This window comes from Podarcis tiliguerta, assembly GCF_965153285.1.
Source record: "Podarcis tiliguerta genome assembly, chromosome: 12".
NCBI classification, from domain to species: Eukaryota; Metazoa; Chordata; class Lepidosauria; order Squamata; family Lacertidae; genus Podarcis; species Podarcis tiliguerta.
The window spans coordinates 25,143,677-25,166,626 of record NC_139545.1 but is presented as its reverse complement, the minus strand read 5'-3'; the positions used below and the strand labels follow the sequence as shown (position 1 = coordinate 25,166,626).

Here is a 22,950-nt window from a genome sequence, read left to right as displayed (position 1 = left end):
TCATTACTGACCTCCAACAAAGGTTGTATCAAATAATCCTTCAATGTCTTATAGTAGTTAGAGGTCAGTCCATCTGGCCCTGGTGATTTGCCCTGTTTCAGACTCTGGATGGCCTGTTCAATCTCTTGTCGTGTTATTTTGCCATTCAAAATTGTTCTATTTTCTTCTGACAGCTTTGCTAATCCATTTCTCTCCAAAAATTGTGTAATCTCTATTTCATCTTGTGGCCCTTGAGTGTATAGCTTTTTAAAATACCTCTGGAAGCACTTTCTAATCTCTCCTGGGTTCTGAATGTTCCTTCCTTCAACCTCTAAGTTTGTTACTGTATTTAATCTTTGTCTCCTTTTCAGCTGCCAGGCTAGCAGTTTCCCACATTTATTTGCCGATTCAAAAGTTTTTTGTTTCATTGTTTTAATCTTCCATTCTATTTCCTGATTTATCAGTTTGGAATATTGTGCCTGATAAAGTTTAATTTCTCTCAGAATCGGTTGGGACTTCGGGTTAGATCTTAACTTCTTCTCCAACTCTTTGATACTTTCCAGAATTTTATCTTTCTTTTCATTTTGCAGTCTTTTCTTTAAAGAATTCTGTTGAATCAAGAACCCTCTCATCACAGCTTTACTTGCATCCCAGATAGTTCTTTTTTCCACCGTAGTGTTCAAGTTAATCTCAAAATAGTCCTTTAAAGTTTTTTGGGCCTTCTTTACAATTCTTTGGTCTCTAAACAGGCCATCATTCATCTTCCATCTAAAGGAGCCGGTTGGGATCAATGTCATATCCATTCTCAAGGCGTTATGGTCGGAGCATGTTTTAGGGCAGATTTTCACCTTCCTCACCTTAGGTGCCAGACTTCTAGTTATCCATATTTGGTCGATTCGTGTCCAAGTCAGTTGAGCTTCAGAAAAGAATGTTCCTTCTCTTCCCAAGGGGTTTCTAACTCTCCAGATGTCAACCCAGTCCATATTGTCAGTCATTTCAAAAAAGGTCTTAGGTAGTCTTCCCTCTTTAGTAATGTTCTGGTTCTGTGACTTATCCATATTTGTTGATACTACCCCGTTCATGTCCCCCATCATGATGACGTTGTTGTAATCCAGATAATCCAGCATGGTCTCGTGCAACTTCTTATAAAAATCCGATTTTCCTTCATTTGGAGCATAAATTCCTAATATCAAAATTTTTTCTCCTTGATACTGTACTTCTATTGCGAGGATTCTTCCACTTTCATCTTTAAAGAGAAATTTTGGTGAAAGGCTCTCTTTTGCATAGATCACCACACCTCTCTTTTTAACTGTATCCGATGATATAAATTCTTGACCAAGCCTTTTATTTATTAACACCTTTCTATGGAGCCTAATCACATGTGTTTCTTGTAAGCATATAATGTCCAATTGTTCCTTTTTTAAAATATGAAAAATTTTAGACCTTTTTTCGGGACTGTTACAGCCATTTATGTTCCAGCTCAAAAGCTGCAGAGACATCCTGGATAGGTCTGGTTATTCTTTCTGGGGTGGTACCTTGTTCTCCGGTCCTTGAGGATCCGAGGGGGCGGGCTCCCCTGGAAGTTCTGGCGCTGGCAATCCAAGTCCTTTGTGGAGGTCTTCTCCGTGTGCTCCCAAAAACTTGTCTCTATCTTCCACTGTTTTGATTTTGATCTTTCTCCCTCTGTAGGTAAAGGATAATCCTTGTGGGAACTCCCACCTGAAGATAATTGCGTTGCTTCTCAACAGTCTTGCCAATTCCGTGTAGTTAGATCTAAGGTCCAGCAACTGCTTAGGAATGTCCTTGTAGATTTCAATTCTCTTGCCCAAAATGTCTAGTGACTTTTCGTAGTGCAGGCCCAAAATCTTGTCCCTTTCCTCCTTTGATCTCAGTGTTATCAAACAATCTCTGGGCTTCTCTGTCCTTCTGACTCTGCCAAGCCTGAAAGCAGATACGATTTTGAAGTCTTTTTCCTCTAACTTCCAAAACTTGGCAAATTCCTTAGTTAGAAATTCAATAAAATTATCTTCTTCCACCTCTGGTATTGACCGTATCCTCAAGTTGGTCTCCCTGTTTCGCAGTTCTGTCATCGAAAAGTAAATCTGATGTTCTCCAACTTGTTTGCTGAGTGGTCTTACTTCTTTCTCAAGTTCTTCCAGTCTTTGACTAGTATCTTCAGCCAGTTTACGATTTTCACCTACAGCCTCCTTTAATTCTCCAATAGACTGGGCATTCCGTGCAACTTGTCCAGTCAGCTTATTCAAGCTTTCTGTGTTCTGTTCAATTTTAGCTGTATGCAAATCAGCCTTCTTGTCCAGAGCCTCCAGTTTCTCCAAAATTTTCTCCAAAACAGAGCTACTTGTCCCTGAAGCCATATCTCCCAGGTGCAGCTCCTCTGTCTCTCCCTCCCCTGCCTGTATTAGGGAGGCCGCCTCTATGTCTGGAGGCAAAGTGGAAGGCAAGGCCGGCACAGAAGATCTGCGCTGTGAGGCTGCAGATAAAGTTAGAGTTGTTTGTTTAGTCCTTCCTCTTCTCCTTGCGCCACTCATTCCAAAGTTATCTGTAATCCAAGGTCAATCCAAGTTGTTCCCATGAGAAAGCAGAGTCCCAGATACAATAGTCAAACAGAGGCCGGGAAAGGGAAAGTAGGACAAAGTCACTGCTGTAAATCCAAAATCCTCTAGAGGGAGCTTAGTACGTCTTCAGGGAAAAGATCAAATCCAAGTTAAACTTGTAAATTTAAATCCATGTCCATCGCCTCCACAATGTATTATTTTTAGCAGAGTAAAACTTAAAGCAAAACAGTGTTTCTTACAGTGCCTTGACTGCAACAGTTTCAAAGTATCCAGTTCCAACTCAGAATGTTTCAAAACCTGAATTCAATGTATCCAAAGTTGCAAACTGGTGCTCTTCCAGGCAGCTCCAGCACCAGAGATTCTTATTTATTTTGTAATCCACTGGTTCCACAGAAGAAGAGTATCAATGCACTCCCAATATGACCAGCAAAAGTCAATAGCTCAAAGTCTTTCACTCAGAAAACTGCTTTAACAGGGTGCCAGCATTTAGTTAACGCATAACTTTTTGTCTCCACTCCTCCTGCTCTTTGCTTAAAGTTCAGTATAGCGGGAGATGGGCTTCCTGCTTATCCTCACTCCGTTTTCAGCCAAATTTCAACTTTTTTAAAAAAGTTTTAAAAGTTTCAGAAAGTTCTCAAAAAGTTTCAGAAAGTTGACAAAAGTTTCAGAAAGTTTTCAATGTCCAAATTTACTCACGGGTTGTAGTTTCCAAAATTCAGAAAAGTTGCAGGAAGAAAGGACAGCGCTGACCGGCAACAGCAACGCGGCTTCACTTCGCTGTTTGCGCAACGACCCACAGCGCCGCTACCCCCTCCGCGATCCGGAGCCCCTTACGGGGTCCCTTCAACGTTTTGGGGGCTGCTTCTGGCGCCCGCCGGGTCCCGAGACCACAGGCTTCTGCCACCTGTGGTTTTCCTGAATGGGTCTCCGCTTCGCCGTAGCGGACGACCCGTTTACAGCGGAGCTCCCTTCTCCTTACTCGGAGAAGGCAGCCATTACCGGTCGCGCCGCCTCCGAAAGCCCTAGGATGATCTCAACTTGATGGAAAAGTTGAAAACACCTGAATTTTCAAAGTCTGTATACGTCTGCCCCTCCTTTATTGATAAAATCAGGTGAGGCAAAAATTGGTTAATTAAGACTTTTGCTCTGATCTTTAAGGGGTCATTTCTAGCACAATCCCAAATGCATCTAGATAAAAAGGTACCAGTTCCCTTTAGGCTTGGAGCTTAACTGTAATATCAAGTTGTTGTTGTTTTAAAAAATAAGCCAAAGGCCTCCCGATCCCTGGATTTTCATTGGTACTCCAGTGCATGGGGAGGTAAAGTTTAATCCTACTTGATGAAAAGTGACCCACATGCTGCAAGAGGAAAAGGGGAAAAAAAACTCCCAATGGCACCAGGAAGCCCTTCAGACTCACTGCCACAACAGGATCATAACAGCAGAGTCCTGGCTGAGGAGAGGAGGGTTAAACCTTTTCTCCCTGGGCACTAGTCCTGATGCAAATCACTCCTCCCCCCCCCCAAATTAATAATAATAAAAAAAATGTTGTGGCTGCAAGCCATGCTATTATCCAATGTGTAGTCCTAAAATCCCCTGGGCTCTCAAGTTGGTCAGTTTAGGACCTGGCAACCTTAAATGGCCCATTAATGTGGTTTGATCTATATTCAGCTACAGACTAATCTTAGCTCAGGGGAAATGTGTCAGGGGCTGGATCCCAGGGGTAGAGTCAAACGCGGGCATCTCTCACACTCACAAGCACCATCCCTATCAAGCTGTCTCAACCAGAACACCCCCTTGATCCACCATCTACTCCCATGGTTCCCAACATGGGGCACATGTCCCACAGGGGGGCAATTTGATTGGGGGGGGGCAATTTGAGAATGAGTTATTAACAGTTAATGGCCTTTTAGGCTTCCTCCATGTGAATAGGAATTCACTTTTTGAATAATAAGAATTATATGTCACCGGGGTGGGGGTAGGAATCAGGATTTTAGAGATGTTTAGGTGGGGCATGGCCAAAAAAGGGTTGGGAATCCTTGATCTACTCAGTCTCCTTTATATACACATACACAATTCCCTGTCTGTCTGTCTGTCTGTCTGTCCATCCATCCATGCAACTAGCCATCCATCTACCTTCATACCTACTTACCTAAACACACAAAATACACACACTCCAATTGGAGTTTTTTCACCAATGCACATAACAGACGCCTGATCCAGAATGATCCCCAGGCCTTCTATTCGCATTGCCAAAAAAAGGAACTGAGCTGTGGGATCCCTTTGCATTCATGGGGTTGTTTTTTTGACAATGCAAACCAGCAAGCATGGGGCTCCCCTAATTTGGAATGAGATCCTAGCAGGGAGGAAAGGTTTAGAGCCCTTCTATCACCCACCTCAGCTTCCCAATCCACATCTGGTATATTATTATTATTATTATTATTATTATTATTATTAGGCCCCTGCTTTTCCTTTCTCTCAGTAGCCCGAAGGGAGTTGAGTCCTGGTGGCTGGATGGAAGGCATTCCACTCACGGGTCATAGGATTCCCATCTTGTCTCCATATTTTATTTTATTTTTGAGATAGTTGGAGATGCTCCATACTCTTCTCAAGATAATAAATTTCACTCTTCCGCCCACTCTATCTCATGTCCCATCTTTAGGCACTTTTACATATACAGAATGAAATTTCCAAGGAACTCGATGTTGCTATTAAAGAAGCGGCAAAGGAAAATGCCATGGCATTTGTTGTTTCAGGCTTTTAATAACCTTAGATGTCAGCAAGAAGCTATGAATGCGGAGGCAATGCTGAAGCCCTCCTTTAACACTTGTAAATCAAGATACCACATTCTTCTATCAATACCCGCCCCTGCCCCCCAGACACACACAATTTAAAATATGTTTTAAAATCTGTCAAAACTGTCCAGCAGTGAACAGGGACTTTGGCTCCCTGGCTGGTGCCAGTTCTATTTACTGAACTGTGATAGTTCTTTGGGGAGAAAGAGCTCGAAGTACACCTAACATTTACCAGAGTATTAGAATTATTGAGCGCCCAACATGAAACCCAACACACTCCATTTCCCTGAGCAAAATCACAGGCCTTCCTTCTGCGGCCTTCGAAACCAGTTGGTAGTTAAGGGGGATGGGCCTCCTTCCCTACGCCAGTAATCCAAGCATCCATTTCTCATCAGGCATCAAATCTTTCCTATGCGGCTGGGAATAATGCCAGAGGACCACTTTCAGTAACTGCTTTTGAATTGTATCCTCTCGTTCATGGGGGCATTTGGCAGGGTCAGCTGTGTTTACACCTTTTTTGCCAAGCACTTCCTCCCTAGCATTTCCTGGAGACGTTTAGCTATAGTCAATATTTCTTCTAGGAATACATCCAGGTGTTCCAAGGCCATTGCTTGTCTGTGACTTGTCAGACCAAACACTGTCTGCATGTGTTTACATGGCCAAAAAACAAGCTGCAGTAAGGCGCGTTCAGCAGCTTGAAACAGTATTCGAAGGCCTGTTTTGGACTCCCAAACCATTTCGGAGGTAAACCATTGTTGATGGTAACTGATCTGGTCGCACTGACAAGCTATAGCTACTATGAACCAAGGAGAAAGGACAGAATAGGAGTGCGTATGTTTGCGTGCAGGGTAGAGTGTTCAGGATCAGCACCAACAGGTATCTGGCAAGGTTTCCAGTTACTACTGTCTCAATAATGGCAGACTTTGTTTGTGAAAGAGTAAGAGAGGGAAGAATACAATACTCTTTTCTGAGATAAGAAAGAAAAGGAAGGTGCTCATCTTCCCTCCCAATATGTTTGGACAGAGAAAAACAAACCAACGAAATCTGCTTGACCGAGTGTCTTCAATAGACAGCACCAAACACCAAGTGTTAAAAGCATTCAGGAAAAACATGTGGTATGAAACAACATTTACTGGTAGGACTTCATCACTGTGCCTCGTGGCTGTGAATTCCGTTAAGTTACATGACGTGTTGCAGGAAAAAATGTCTGCAGTATCGCTTCATAACACTGCCTGAACTCATTTTTCTTGTACAGAAAGGCGCAGGAGAGAGGAAATAACTCCAGAGCATGTCCGACTGCAACAAATGGCAGGGAAGAGAGTGATAACTGCTCGGGGTTCGAAATCCACCCATGCCTTGTGCCTGCTTTGTTGTCTGGAGAATATTCTCACCTCACATCACTAGTTGTCCTAGGGCCTAGGCAAATCATATCTAGTTCCACACTCACTGTTGCTCCTCTCTGCAGACATAATGCTCCTGATCTTAGAAGCTCAGTTTAGCTATTATGGCTGATAGAATCTACCTATGGGTGGAGCTTTAGTAGAGAAGCTTTTGATAAGACAGAGCAGAAAGAAGTTTCTTAAGAAGTCTGTGTGGGACTTGCAGCATTCCTGCTTTGGGGGAGAAACCATCTGCCACTGACAACCCCTGTGCATTTTGCTGGTTCAGGCACAAATGCCAGCTTGCCAAGGCTGGGCAGAGCTGAACGGAGAAACAGTGAGCTGAAAGGCTGTACTTCCAACAGAGTTCTGTAAAATATGGCTGAATAGTTTGGCACAGCCTGAGCTTTTATTCTAGGAAAATTTTTTAAGCTCTTCACAAAAGCCAAGGTATTGTATCCAGAACAAGAGTGTACAGCAATCAAGAGCTGCAGGATGCTGAATATTTAAGCCAGACAAATGGGACGCAGTATTAGCACATGGTTACTGTGCCATGAATTTAATAGTACTGTATTTTAAAATGATTTTATAATTCCATTTCGTGGGACCTTTGAAGAACAGTAATCTTCCTGTACATACAGTAACACTTTTATGCACTCTAGGGCTGTTTTTATTCCAGAAAGCGAGAAAATTTTTAACGTTGCTTGTTGCCGATTTCTCATCCATCTTTACAAAAGTCAGTGGCTAAAATGGCTAAGAAACTGAACTTGAACTGGTGCTAGGAAGTGATGCTCTCCGATTCATGCCTGGCCTATAAATGCGGCAGCATAAATAGGGAATAAGAGTCATGAAGTGGTAAATGCACAGCATCCCTTCAGATAGGGAGTGCTATTTTTTTAAAAAATGTTCTTCTCTGCACAACCATTTTCAAGCCAGCAGAAAACTAGAGGACTGGTCTAGAACCCCTTTTCCTGATGTACTTGTTTTTTTTTATTTGCTTCAATGCCATACCTAAGGGGGACATGAAAAAGGGCCCACCCCCTTCAAGCTGGATCTACAGGATCCTACCTGCTCCATGCAGAGGCCTAAGCTGCAGATAAATCCAAATGCTTGCAACCTTAAAAGTGTTCAGAAAGCAACTACCAAATGAGCAGTAGCTGCCACTCTGCATCTACTCCAGCTGAATATGCATTTCTGTCAAGTTAACCGGTCCTTGATTCATTCCTGCCTTCCAACTACAAGTGCACGCCATATGTTCTAACCTAGGAGAGCAGCAGATGCCGTTCTTTCCCCTGTCAAAGCTAACAACCCTTAACCTGATGACTCACATCACAGACAGCCCAAGCAGAAGGTATTCTGAAGCCAAACTTCACTGCTAATCACTTCGAGATGCCTCCTGGGAAGAAAGCCACGCACGTAATAAAAATACATAAAACGGTAAGTCATCTTCTCGTATTCCCCAGGTCTCAGGCTGGTTTCCAATGCAGGACCTAAGCTGTAAGCCAACATTGTGGGTTTGCCAAGAGAACAGAGCAAGGAGAGCAGGTGAATGCTGGAATGTCATTGAGCATCCAAGGAAGAAGAGTAATCCGGTTTTTAAGCTCCAGCTTGTTTAGCGGCAGTAGCATCAAGTTAGCAAAAACCTCGCCTGATTTTGTTATCACAAAAAGAAAGAAAGTGTGAAATGCATTCTACCCAACACATAGCATTGCAGACAGGGCACATACTAAAAAATCTTCACAATAAAAGTAAAACAGCCTTTTAAAGTCCTAAACGGCCTCGGTCCTGTATACCTGAAGGAGTGTCTCCATCCCCATCATCCAGCCCAGACACTGAGGTCCAGTGCCGAGAGCCTTCTGGTGGTTCCCTCGCTGCGAGAAGTGAGGTTACAGGGAACCAGACAGAGGGCCTTCTCGGTAGTGGCGCCTGCCCTGTGGAATGCCCTCCCAGCAGATGTCAAGGCAATAAACAACTATTTTACTTTTAAAAGACAACTGAATATTTAGGGGAGTTTTTAATGTCTGATGCTTTATTGTTTTTAATATTCGGTTGGAAGGTGCCTAGAGTGGCTGGGGAAACCCAGCCAGATGGGCAGGGTATGAATAATAAATTATTATATTATTATTATTTTAAAAATGAACTACACCTACATGGACTTTGAGAAATACTCAGTTTAATCTGTTGTTGACTAATTCCCCACAATTTCTAAAAACTACTTTATAGGTACCGAGTAAGTTTATTAATATTTATACAATGCCCACATATCGCTTGCCTAGAGTCTTTGAGTTATAGGGGGCCTCTAGTGCTCAATGCAGAAAATCCAGAGTTTGCGTATCCTTCATAATCCAGCCTCTGCATGAAGACTGTGGAAGAGTGAGCAAGAGCCCACTACCCATCTTGCTCATGGGCCCTATTGCTGAACTGCATCTGTCAAGTAAGAAACTAACACTGAAAAACCCATCACTGATACACCTGGTGTCAGGGAGGAGAAGGAGAACTCTGAATCTAAACCTCCACTTGCTTTGCAGCTATACTCATTGGTGAGAAAGGCTTTGGGAGCAAACCCCAAGGAAAAATCCCTACCCATTGCCTTGTGGGATATTTTGGAGAGACAAAAGGGTTAAGGAGTAAACCCTACACAAATCTAGAGTGGAGTCCCTAAGACGGTTGGATGGTGCCTTGTATGTCTCCTTCTTCCAACTCCTGTAGCCAAGTGGTTGCCAAATGTATTGCTCTGCTTTTCTTTGGCCCACAAGCGAGGCCAGGGTGGGTGGGTCTTGCCATCTGGACAGCCCAGGACCTCCATACAGTCTGCCCAGGCTTGTGCTCACTTCAGTGCTGCTAACACAGCAAAAACAACGCTGGAGGCAGCAGCTATGAGTAACTGGTCTCTGCAGCCACAACAGGCGCTGTGATTCTCCAGCAGTTTAACTTCACCCCTGGAGGTGCATTCCATTGTCTCTCGAGACAGATGGATTCCAACAACAGACAAACTTGGTTTAGTTTACTTTACCCCCCGCCCCCAAATCTCCCTGTGTATTATAAAGCTGCCTTAAGTTCTGTCACCTAATCCCATGGCCCAGAAAAATAGCAGACTCAGCCAAGAAGCAGAACACAAACCAGAGCTATGCAGATAGTTCTCAGAATCTCTCAATGAACTATATAAAGCAAAGGAAAAAGGGCTAAAATCCGAGCCACGGTTAAGTGTGTTGGGAACACACTCTGGACATAATCAGATTCATGTCTCAAGCAGCTCTTATTGTTGCTTTCAACTACTCTACTTCTCATTCTGCCATGTAGCAGAAAGGCTATCGTTCATTCCCATGAGGAAAAAGGAAAGCACTTGGGACACAACATTGCTGAAGATGCAAGACCTGCCCACACGATGCGTAGAACAGTCTTTCCCAACCAGGTGCCCTCAAGTTGTTTTGGACCACAACTCCCATGATCCTCAACTATTAGCTGTGCCGGCATGATTTATAGTCCAAAATATCTCAAGGTCCCCAAGTTGGGGAAGGTTGGTTTAGGGGTTTGCGACATAAATCTGTATGTGCAGCACACAGACAATCATCGTGTCTCCTTTGAACACCCCTTAGATATACGAGGTTGTTCATATGCAACCTGGCATTCCCATGATGGACAACTCATGACCGAAAGAAATGAATATGCACACATCAAAAGGTTCAGGACACGAAAGGCTCCTCATGCATTCGATGGCATTCCATCGGTCGAATTTCAGTGAGTTGTAAACACAGGCAAAGATCAAACCAAGACGAGATAAGCAAGTGATTTATGAGGCATGCCTCTGAACATCAGAGCGATCAATGTGGGTCACTTACAGATGATAAGGCATTCTTCAGTCCAGCTATTTGCGCAGATGGAGATGAGGCTGAATCACGTTCAAACATCTGCTGCAGCTTCTCTCTCTCCGTCGAGATCGTACTGAAAGCCGACTTTAAGGTGAAGTACACTATAGAAAATAGTCAAAGTTACAGAAACGACACAAGGGCAAAATGTGTGCAGAAGAGCAGCTGGAGAGACAAGCACAGCATGGCAAAAAGCGAGAATGAAAACATTTCTGTTGCTGATTGCATAAATACAAAGCAAAGTTGCTTTGCAAGATTTTAATGTAAAAGGGAGGGGGGAATACAGATTCATAAAATAAACACACACACACACACACACAAAATCCACAATGTAATGCAACTGTGGGCAATGATTATGATTATTTGCTCATGACCAGATAAGCCTTGTATTTAATTACTCACTTGGCAGCTTTAATGAATTTCATGCAGGTGAGTGAGCAGGCTGGCAGAGAAGCAACAAATCGCTCCAGCCCACCAGCCTGTTCCCTCGGTAGTCAATAGGGAAATGCAAGAGCTGACACAAGAGACAGAGCAATCCATCCCTCCTTTGCCTGAGCAATTGGCAGCTCAAGTTTCCATGCTGGCTAGAGGAGAGATGGTTTTCCGTCTTCTACGGACAGTATGGAACTGCAATCTACTATTTATTTACCTTGCTGCTTCGCACAATCCTAAAAACAGCTGGAAATCCACAATTTAAAAACCTTAGAGCATGAGAAGAGCTCTCTCTGCTGGATCAGACCAAAGGCCCATCTAGTCCAGCACAAGATGACAGCCTATGGGAAGCCTGGAAGCAGGACCTGGGTGCAACAGTGCTTTCACCCCTTGTGAATCCCAGCAACTGATTTACAGAGGCCTGCTGCCCCCGAAACACCACTAGGCACTAGGCTTCTTAGCAGGCTAATAGAACTGCAGCTTAGTAACTTTTGTGGGCTTGTTTGCAAGGAATCTCTACTGATCTAATAACTTTTGCATCTGTATTTGGCACTATATTTGGAGTTATCCCACTCTATCCTCTGTGGGATAGAGTTAAGCTGAGATATCGCAGCCGAGTGGGGATTGGAGCCTAGGTCCAACACGAACTGCTGCAACAGGCTGCTTCTCAGCGATATAAAAAACAGTAAGCACCTAAACTGAAATGAGTTTTAAGAGCACTGATCTTCGGTGTGTTCCTTTTCTAAACAACAGAATACAAATGAACAGGAAGTAAGGAATGCAAAGCTCAGGGTTAGGTTAGTTATTTTCATGTTCTGTACATCTGCAGCCTTGAGCAAAAAATAACTTGACATGTTATCACTGCAAGATACCAGGAAATATGTAACACCAGCTAATGCTGGGCCTGCATGACGTAACTACCCATTGCTTAATTGCATCCTCGTCATTGCGCACTTTCCCCAGCTGAAGTCAGTGTTCAAAGTCACCATGTAATGACAGCTCCAGGGCTCCAGGTCACAGTTTCAGTCCTTATATGAATGTGTTAACCTGAATCCTTTGTAAGAGGGAGACTACAAATGTATACTAACAGCGATACAGGGAGGAATGGCAGCAGGAGGAACCAAGATACCTCTGAGGCATGGCTTCTCTGGGTGCATAATTAAGTATTTCATCATTATGCTGATGACAGGCAAAGGTAAAGGACCCCTGGACGATTAAGGCCAGTCAAAGGTGACTATGAGGTGCGACACTCATCTCGCTTTCAGGCAGAGGGAGCCGGCGTTTGTCCACAGACTGCTTTCTGGGTCATGTGGCCAACATGATTAAACCACTTCTGGCGCAATGGAACACCGTGACAGAAACCAGAGCACACGTCGTTTGCCTTCCTGCCACAGTGGTATCTATTTTTCTACTTGAACTGGCGTGCTTTTGAACTTCTAGGTTGGTAGGAGCTGGGACAGAGCAACGGGAGCTCACTCTGTTGCAAGGATTTGAACCACCAACCTTCCAATCGGCAAGCCCAAGAGGCTCAGTGGTTTAGACCACAGCGCCATCCATGTTCCCCTATGCTGGGATAGCTCAATTGGTAGAGCATGAGACTCTCGATCTCTAGGTGGTGGTTTTGAGTCCCTTGTTGGGGGGAAATATTCCTGCACTGCAGGGGGTTGGACTTGATGATCCTTGGGGATCCCTTCCAACTCTACAATTCTGTGATTCTTCACAAATACAGCTTCATCACCTAACCCTGAGCAAAGCCTGAACTAAATAATGGATTTAATCATACAAAGCAACATGGGGATTTAAAGCAGCTTCAAAAAGCCAGAGTTTTACCTACAAAAAAGATGGTGTGAGGTTTGAGGTCACGGAATATTTTCTGTGATTAATGAAATGGTGTTTTTTTTTAAAAAATCCTTTTTATAAAAGACTTGAATAATCATCTCTGTCATTTCCAAGGTTCCCTTTCCCTTTGCAACTAGAACACTGTTAAAATGAATACAGATGGTACGATTTAGCAGACATACTAATAAAGTGTGAGCTGCTGGTTTATTTATTCATCTTGCAAAAGGGCTGACTAGTGCCAGCTTGAGCTGGCCTCATAGCGCCTTAAAATGATTCCCCCCCCCTCTCTTCGGCATCCACTAAAAATAGGTTAGTACCATAGCAACCCCCTTACATCACAAATGCCAACTCTAAAATTCAGGAAGCTACGTTCAACATCTGTACACATAAACCAGATGCAATATGCAGCTGCATTTTCAGATAAAGGCTTTCACAACTGCGCTTCAGGTTAGAAGATTCCCTAGACTTACATAAACAGTTCAAAAATGGATCAGATTGCCACAAATATTCATGAGGGGTGTTGGATGAAGGCCAGCTTCAGAGAATTATGATGAATGGGGAGGATTTGCAAAATGGACCTGAGCGTTCTTTTCTAGATGCCTCCTTAATATGTGCGCATACATAAAGTTATGCATTAATTCAGAAAAGGCTGAAAGAAACAATAATTAGTCTGGTTCAAGCTGTTCAAAAGAAGGTCCAAAGCTCAAATCACAATTCCATACTTCAATAACTCTTTCATTGTGGAAGAGGCATTTTAAAAGCAACTGAATTCTTACAACATTAAGTGCACATCACTTTTTTACTGGATTTCTCACAACCCCCACCTCTAACTTCCATGTTGTTGGGTTTTTTAAAAAAATTGTCCCATTTACCTTTGTGTGCTATGTGACACAAGTCCTCTTGCATTTTAGAGAATTCCGATGTTGTTTCGGAACCATTAGAGTAAATTTTCTCTTCGCCAAAATCTAATGTGGATAAATTGGGGTTGGAAGCGTGCAGTCTCAATGGAGCGGAAAGAACAGTTGGTACCTATAAGGAACACACACCGGCGGTGCGATATTAGTACAAAAGGTTCCAGGTTGCCAGCAACTTACATTCAAGAGTCAGAAAGGAAGGGAAAGACATTGATCTGAAGCAGATCAATTGCCACTTGCAAACCAGAAGACCCCCCCCGTACCCTACTGCACCCACATTTTACGCCACAGATTTATCCATGTAGCTTACCCAAACCCTTAGTTAAGGGTTTTGAAGTTTCGTTTGAGCATTTCAAGTGGTGCTCTTCATCTCTGCACCTTCCGCATTGAAGCTTTCCTTCCTGCTGTTTCTCTTCTCACTTCAGATTGCTCAGAAAATCGATGCTGAGCTACTCTCTTCCCATTAAGTTATCCCCTCTATCCTGAAGCCTCTGCTCCAGTTCCCTTCCCTAGACCTCACCCTGAAAACTCTCCTGCTCCCTAGTCACAATTATAGTTCCTTCACTTGCTCACTCTATTCTACCCAGAGTCATTTGCCAACAATTTCCTTCTGCCTCCTTCGCCTGGGAACTTCCTTATTCCTTGAACACCATCACTTTCTCCTCCCTCAATACCCACATTTTCAAGCAAAACCATGGTTGAACAATCCCAGTATCACTGGGAACAACGGCTATACCACGCCTCGCTTTCCCCTTTACTTAACCTCACTACTTATTTACCACCCCTTGATCTCTTCCTTCCCTTCTCCTTATTTCTTGATTTAACAAAATTTATTCCCCACTTCACAAGCAGATGCCCACAGCAGCATGAAATGCCAAGCCATGTGCTTGGGCCTAATGCGATCCTTTCTATGTTCTTTACAGACTCTTTGCAAAAGAACCCCACGAAAGCCCAAATGTTATATTCTTAGCAAAAACAACATTAAATAAATGTAAGTACTGTGGGGTTTGCTTGTGCATGGGGGGACGGGACCTGAGGTTAATTTGAGGCCATGCCAATACCCATCACAAATGTCAATTAACTCGTGGTTAAAAGGTGATTACAGAGTACACCATTCAACTCTCTTTTCTGGTCCAGGATTCAATCCTCCCCTCCTCTGTCAATCTATGCAATTCCCCCCCCCCCCTCAGTTCAACTGTCTCCTTTCCTAGCTTTATTCAAGCTTCCTGCTCTCTTTCAGAAAGTCCCCACCTAAGCTGCGGAGGAAGTTGTCAATCACTCACCTGAAAGGATGTGCTCATGCTCCTCATTAAATGCCTTGCTGAATTCAGAGGATTGGAGGTATGGGGAAGGAAAAGGTAAGGGGTGGTGGGATTGCTAGGCTGGAGTACGGACATGGCACAAAGCGCATTGGCCAGTATATTAGGGGGGTGGTATTTGACCGGTCAAGAACATAAAAAAAAAATGAAACAAAAACATAAAACTTGGTCAATTGACTGGCCAAATAATAGACAAGCATTTAAACACGTATGCTATAAAGAGAATTTGCTAGTTGCCCAAAGAACTAGGGGACCTCCCAGAAGCTTTATAGAGCACTATGAAAGAACACTCAAAGCCCTTCCTCCCCACAGGAAATGCAAACAATTCAAAGGAATAATGGCTTATGAAACTGATGGACTAGGCTGAAACGGCGAAATTAACTGCCAAACTAAGAGGACATCATGACTAAGGAGGAATTGGGACTATCTATCAAAGTATCACCCAGACATGAAGTTGCGGGCAGGATTTGAAATATAAGCAGTGGATTCTCGAAAGACCTAATGATAGTGAAGTTTAGATAATAAAAACAGATCTGCAATGGTGTGTGGGTCTGGTCCCACCTGCTACTGGAATGTCCTCTTCCCCCAACAGACTGCCATGGGGTGATGAGGATCTTGGCCTGAAAAGGTTTCTTCATCCCTATGCTACAGGGTCAGTTTCTGGCTAGCCGGTCAGCTTAGACCAGTGTCTCTTCCATGAGGACTGTTTGTGTGTGTTTCCTTGATGCTTCCCAGCCTGAAGCATGAGTTCCTGTTCAAATATGGCTGTGGTTACAATACGTGACTAGGAGGAGAAGCTCGCTCATGCTGCTCAAAAGTGAGGGAGAAGGCAGGAAGTCAAGGAATAGTTGTTCCAAAAAGTGAGGAGGGGACTCGCATGCGCAGCCCTGATTCCTTCAAGGCTCCACAGCAAGGGACTCTCACTGTTTGTATTGCTGTCAGATGACACTGGGATGCAACAGAAAGCTGTTAGTCACTCAGGGTGCTCCTAACATGTTTGACTGCAGCCAATTAATCGTATTTGACCAATCAATTGACCAGCATGACAACCCTACCCTCATCTGCGTCAGACCAATACTAGCCTAGTTCCCCTACCCCAAAATGAAAACAGCTTTCTAAGGCTTGAGAAACCACTGCCAGATATTCTTTAATGGGAAATGCTTGGCATTGGCGTGAGATACTATGCATGCAAATTGTGTACTCTTACGACTGCCCTTTCAGCCTTCTACAGCCCCCTGTAAACTCAGCAACCCAAATAAATGTGCATTCTCCAGATGGATGGAGCCAATCTTGGATATAAATGTTATTTATTATGCTGTCAAAAGTTCAGCGAACGAAAGGCTCAATAGATTAGTAAATGCAGCACCCTCTGCTTATATCACACCAGCAGAACGGAATCACCATCTGTCACCGAGAGCAATTACTAAGACCATCAATTATATTGGAGAAAATGAGTTTTCACCAGATCATCCACACTACATTTTTTAGGCTAAGCCTGGAAGGGGACGGGTGAAGAGAGGCTGGTTACCTGCAACATTCCTTTCGCATCTTTACTAAGACCTCGGGAACGCCACCTCCTGTGTGTTCTTTTTTCCTTTTTAGGACTTTCAAAGGGGATGCCCTTTAGAACAGCACACGGGAAAGAGAAGAACGGCATTTATCACAAATCGAGGAAGAAAGCTGACACGAGCTAGCAGCATGACCGAACAGAGGTAGCAATTTCCACAACTAACCTGCATGGCATTTATGGCGGGCGCTGAGTATGTCCTGTGGAGAACTTCCATGCTTTGCAGAAGCTGGCTCATTTCCAGCAGATAGTTATGACAGTGGGAGAGGTCTGTTGGGAAGAAAGAAACGATTTTCAGTGCTTTGTAAAAGAGAGGGGGAGGGGAGAGGGAGGAAGAGGTTACCTACCCCTCCATTTATCTAGTGTATGCGCAAAGTATCTTTCAGCAGAACTCTAATGGTAACTGATTACTAGGTAATTCAGAAGATTATGAGGGATGTGTCTGGCTGTCAGTTACATTCTGATTCTGTGGTTACTCGCCCAGGATTTGTTGAAACAGCTATTAAAAGGGAAGCTTACGAATAGGCGGGTAGGATTTTAGCACACACAAAGCAGCGGAGCAAAAACGTGCCACCTATGGAATATATGATCCATGTTTAAAAGGGCTGTGTCAGGGGTCTGCGTTCAGGGGAGGGGGGAGAGACAGGAACGTACAGTCACCCTCCTCCTCTGTTGAGCAGCTGCACTTCGTCAGAGTCTGGGGAGGGGGAGCCTTCAGGAGACACGGACAACAAAAGGGAGGGACGAGGCAAAGGCTCAGTCAGGCGGAGGGGAGCCAAGACACTACTCCCAGGGAAGTGGGTGTGCCTCTTCTGTCGCATAGTTTTCGCCAGGGAATTTCACGCAAGGAAAAGAGGAGGTTTTCCCGGGCTTTTATGCTGGAGGGCAAACAGGAAGAAGGCACTTCCGGAATCTGTTAGCGATTAAGGCAGACATGGTTTTTGGACTTCTGCACTGTTCATAAGTTTTGCACTCAATAAAACCTGTAAAGACAGGCCGGAGTCCTGGCTGTTATCTTTGTGAGCAACCACACTCTCACCTCACAGGTTGCATTAAGGTTCCCAGGGAGAAAAGGGTTTAAGCAGCATCTTTGAGCATAAGGTCATAGAGTTGGAAGGGATCCCCCCCTAGCCCAACCCCCTGAAAGGCAGAAATCTCAGCTAAGCATGCCTGACAGATGGCCATCCAACCTCTACTTTAAAACCTTCAAGGAAGGAGGTTCCACCCCCTTCAGAGGAAGTCCTGGCCCTCCTTTATTCCATTTCTTTAGGCTAATAGCACCGTAAAGCATTATTCGCCTTGTAATTATTAGCTTCCTCGAGGGACTGGATGAGATTGTCTAATTCTTAATACACAGCTAAGTTAGCACTCTCTTACAAGAATGTGACTTGAAACAGCCCTATCAAAACCCGAAGCAGTAAAACTGAGTGAGGTGCAAACAAGACTGGAGAAGATGTTCCACATAAACTAGGCTCTGGGGGCTAGTCTTTCTTGAACGGTTGGATTTCTCCCTCCCTCTCCATCCACACCAAAAAAACCCCAAACAAACCCATACACACTCCATTAGAAAACAGAGGCTAGGAGAAAAGGGTATTTTAAAGGTAGCTCACATGCCTGACCCAGTTGCTTTCTCAAGAAGAGCTCCTGGGAGAGTTTTGGGTAGGAAAGCAGAGAGGAACACAATAACAGAAGATGCCAGGATGCTGGCAGTACTCAGAAGCGAGGAGACCCCAGTCACAGGAAGGAAAATGGAGTATACCCCAAAGTACATAGGAAAAGGATTTATTAGGCTCAATGTGTTTTGGAACAAATCTTTTTTTCAGGGGCATTCTAATCGTCCTCCATCTGTTCTTCTCAAGGAAGGGCTGTAGCTCTGTGGCTTGACTCACTAGAAGGCTGCTGCCTATGTTCCTAATCTGCTCTGAAACCAAGTTTCAGTTCCTATGCACCTGCATGTCCTCTCTGCCTTTCTCCCCATGCTGAGAGTACTCAACCGCACGTTCCTCATTCCTTCCTAGCCTAAAAAGGACACTAGCAGCAAACAGAGCTTGTTTGTTTTTAAAAAAAGAAGTTTCACAGTGAGGAGTCCTGCAGGAGCATAATGTTCTCTGCAGTTCTCACCAACCCTGATCATTGGCTATGCTGCCTAACTTATGTTTTGTAACACCTCTGACAATATCACCTTTAGCCCAAGGAACTCCAGCCCAAAGGCTGTAAAGGAACCAACCCCCCACCCCCATTTTCATTCCCAGGGGGTGCACACACACACACACACGCTTTACACATCTTTCCACCACCCATCTATGTCCCACCTAGGAACTAGTTATTTCAAACTCTCCATTTGAACTTCAGTCACCTGTTATTTGGAGTCCAGTCCTTTTTAGAGGCTGAAGCAATTGACAAGGCAGGTGATAGGCTCTTGAAATGGAGAGAAGAAGAGTTTGGATTTGATATCCCGCCTTTCACTCCCCTTCAGAAGTCTCAAAGCGGCTAACCATCTCCTTTCCCTTCCTCCCCCACAACAAACACTCTGTGAGGTGAGTGGGGCTGAGAGACTTCAGAGAAGTGTGACTAGCCCAAGGTCACCCAGCAGCTGCATGTGGAGGAGTGGAGACGCGAACCCGGTTCCCCAGATTAGGAGACTACCGCTCTTAACCACTACACCACACTGGCTCTCAGAGGAGGAGAAGTAACCTTAACTTCAGAGTCACATGGTCTATTATCAAAGCTTGCTTAAAAAATTGTTTTCGAGACTTTAAGGCAGATGTTGCATCAGGACAGAGAACCACGAAGAACGTCCTGTAAACGCTAAGTAACTTAGAAGACTTAATTTCTACTAGAGAAAAGTTACCTTTTGAACATCTTTCCATATCCTCTGAAGACTGCAGCCAAGGTGGGATCCGTGAGTCATTGTTTGAGCAGGAGAATGACAAACTGCTTCCAGTCTGCAATGAATTCTGCTGAGTCATGCTGCCTCGCTGTTGCGTGGAAACAGGATTACATCATCAATAAACAATATTCCAGTAAGGGGAGAAATTCTTTTCATGGTTTGTTACGGTGAATGACACTTAAAAGCAAGTACAGATATTTAACTTCAGGTGTGAAAGGCTTTGCAAAAGCAATTTCCCCAAATATTAAAGCAGGAATGGGAAACCTGGGGCAAGGGGCTGATGGGAGTTGTAGTCCAACACCTAGGCAGCCACAGGTTCTCCATCCCTGAAGTAAAACTCAACCTGCACCACTGCTAGTCTGCAGGTTGGCTGAAAGATAAAGTACACTCAGAGGCCCTGTCCCACTAAAATTACTGAATTTCAAGCTAAATTCTTACATACTAATAAAGACCCATTAATGCTGTCAGTTCCACAAGCCAAAAATGCAAATACTTCCCAACTGCTTCACCATTGACATTTCCTGTCAATGGCCATCAGGCTATTGCGGACATTTGGGCAAAGAAAATCCATGGTCTGTCAGGAAGGCAACTGGACAGCCCTGGTGAAGACAGTTTCTCTACCTAATTGACCAGGTGGTTGCCAGGAACAACAGGAAGCGAGGAAAGTGAACAACAAGAATGAGATGGGCTATAGTGCACTTTGTAGCCTACCAAACATCACAGAACATGGCTAGCCAAATTGGTGTGTTCCAGATGTTCTGCACTCCAACTCTCATCAGTTTCAGTCAGCTAGGACAATGGGAAGGGATGATGGGAGTTGTAGTCTGACAATATCTGAAGAGAACCATGTTGCTTATCCATATAAATACTCATCCGGTCACACAGCACATAAAGAGAGCATGAAAAGTGGCCCTTTCTTCAGTTAATGTAAACGTAAACTGTGCTGCTTAGTATCAATTGACTTGGATGAAGCTTTGTTTTGATTTCTTTACGTTTTATTTTGAAGCCACCAAATTCCCAAATCGTCACAAAACACTCAACTTTTGTTTACATTCATTCTTTACCTCCACTGGTACTGGAAAAAGAATGAGCACTACAGTGGTTTTTTGAAAGGAACATATTGCGTTTATTCCTCAAGTATCAGCTCTATTCCTTGTTTTATTCTGCACACAGAGGTCAGACCAAATTAAGCCCCAAGGGAAGCCCATTATCTGTCATTCCTGCGGTTTCTACCTTTCTGCTTGCCGTGGATTCCAGAAAGCCAGTTACGGAGTCTGTAACAGAAGCTGAGGCTGGAAAGAAATGGTTGTTGATGTCATGCGGAAACATGGAAATTTCATTTTGACGATACATTCTATGATGGCGTAGCTTTGCTACCCATTCATCAAAGACTTCCTGAGATTTTGCCTGGAGGAAAACAGAGGTTATAAAAACAAGAGTTATATTTTTCCACATTACTACTACCCAGCATAAGTGGGATGAAAGAGCTCATTTATCTCCCCTCAATTGGTTCAAAGTCCTTACTAAATGAATAATTCTGCAGTCCAGGACTGCTTTGCCACCTGGTAAACCTACATAGGAAGCAACCTGCTGGGCCACACCTAGTAAGGCCTAACTAGTCTAGCATTCTGTTCTCACAGTGGCCAGAAACAGGACATGAGTGCAACACCAGTCTTCCTACACCGCTCCTTTGAACTGAATGACAGAGGAGGTTTTGCTGCAGTAGATGGAAGGGAATTGTCCTAGTAAGGTCCTGGTAACTTGTTTCTACTTCTCAGCCTAGTGATGCAGGGGATGCTGAGCTGCAGGAAGGACGAAAGGCAGCGAACACAGTGCTCTATGGTAGCAAACAGGGCCTGGCCCAGGCATCTACAGAACAAAGGGAAAGCTATAGGCTAAGTGTAAAAACCAAGGGGTGACACAGAGACCATGGGCAGCCTGTCCTCTTCCAAATAACCAATCAGACCAGCGATTCTGCACAATAATACTCAGCTCCTATTGCATTTCTTTTTGAGTTTGCCATATATGCAAATTGAATTCTGTACTGATCAACACAAATTCTTTGAACCAAAGTTAGAGTCTGAAGTTCCCGGGCAGCAATTTGGATCCCAAGTCCAACTTAATTATATAAGTTTGTTGTTGTTGTTGTTGTTTAGTCGTGTCCGGCTCTTCGTGACCCCATGGACCAGAGCACGCCAGGCACTCCTATCTTCCACTGCCTCCCGCAGTTTGGTCAGACTCATGTTTATAATGATTTAAAACATATTAAATACATCACACTCTAGTCACGCATAAAACAAAAACAAATCAATGTCTGTCTTAAGGCAGAGTTTCTTATATGCACCCCCCATCAGCCAATTTTGTCTTCTATGGCTTGTGACTCAGTTGCGGCTCCACTTCAAATCATTATTCCTTTTCTGTGGGTTCATCTGGAGCCAACGCTAAATACAAATTCCAGCTTCAGGTTCTATCCCCCAGGGTTGCTCTGATCAAAAGGCTTTTAAGAAATACCCTACAGCTAAAAATTGATAACATAAAGTTAAACTGTATATGTATCTTTGAAAGCAGAGTACTGAACACCATGGGAAAACAGCAGTGGCAACTGCAGAAGTGTGATTTCCCTTAGCTACACACATATTACTGACAGGCAAAAGAGGTTCTAGTTCACTCAGTCCAATCACCCCTCCGAAGATTAAAAGCAGATCTTGTATAACTCTGATTTTCTGATGCACCGTGCTGCAGCTTACTACACTATGCCCATATCCTTTGATATATAACATCCTTTGATATTAACATGCAAAATCACGATCGTTCACACTAAAAAGCATATAATAAGCTTTAGCCTATTAATAATATATCTTTGGCACTATTACATATTTAAATGTATATTAAGCATCAAAACAATATTAAGTAGTTAAAACTATGCTGTTCTTCAAACTTTCTTCCCATGTGTGGGAATTCAAGTTAAACTATTGCTTTCAAAGCCATATGCGACACCTTTGGTTCAAGCTTAGAGTAAGATATGACCTTGCAGCAAGTTGAGAGTAAGACTGCATTTTAAGCGAACTAGGCAAAATATAGCAAATTCAACAGGATTCTGGGGAAACAGATGGAGATCTCTAGGTTGAATGCAATCTTTTCCAGCACCAGAACGACACTCTGATATTACTTAACAACAGGATTACCTTTAAATGATAAATGTGCTCTTCTGTATCCAAATCTATACATTTTGTTGACTTCTTCACAGACATCACCGAAAGCCCAACGTCTATACACCCATGCAGCTTCCCTCGCGCTATCTGTCAAGAGTCATTTAAAATAACTATTTCAATTCAGGGAGAGGACAGCAAAAAAACCCCACAAAAAAACCCCCGACTTTCAGGATTACCTCTTTCTG

The 22,950-nt window shown here is 43.7% G+C and overlaps 1 protein-coding gene across 1 annotated transcript in view; it reads right to left on the bottom strand.

Annotated features, from left to right (window-relative positions):
- The window catches only part of OSBPL3 (oxysterol binding protein like 3), a 97,047-nt gene that overhangs the window by 25,599 nt on the left and 48,498 nt on the right, over window positions 1-22,950 (bottom strand). The window contains 8 exon segments of the mRNA XM_083404738.1: window positions 10,566-10,696; window positions 13,736-13,892; window positions 15,061-15,159; window positions 16,625-16,717; window positions 16,830-16,933; window positions 19,515-19,641; window positions 20,787-20,960; window positions 22,739-22,852. Coding sequence (XP_083260864.1) covers window positions 10,566-10,696; window positions 13,736-13,892; window positions 15,061-15,159; window positions 16,625-16,717; window positions 16,830-16,933; window positions 19,515-19,641; window positions 20,787-20,960; window positions 22,739-22,852 — 999 coding nt within the window.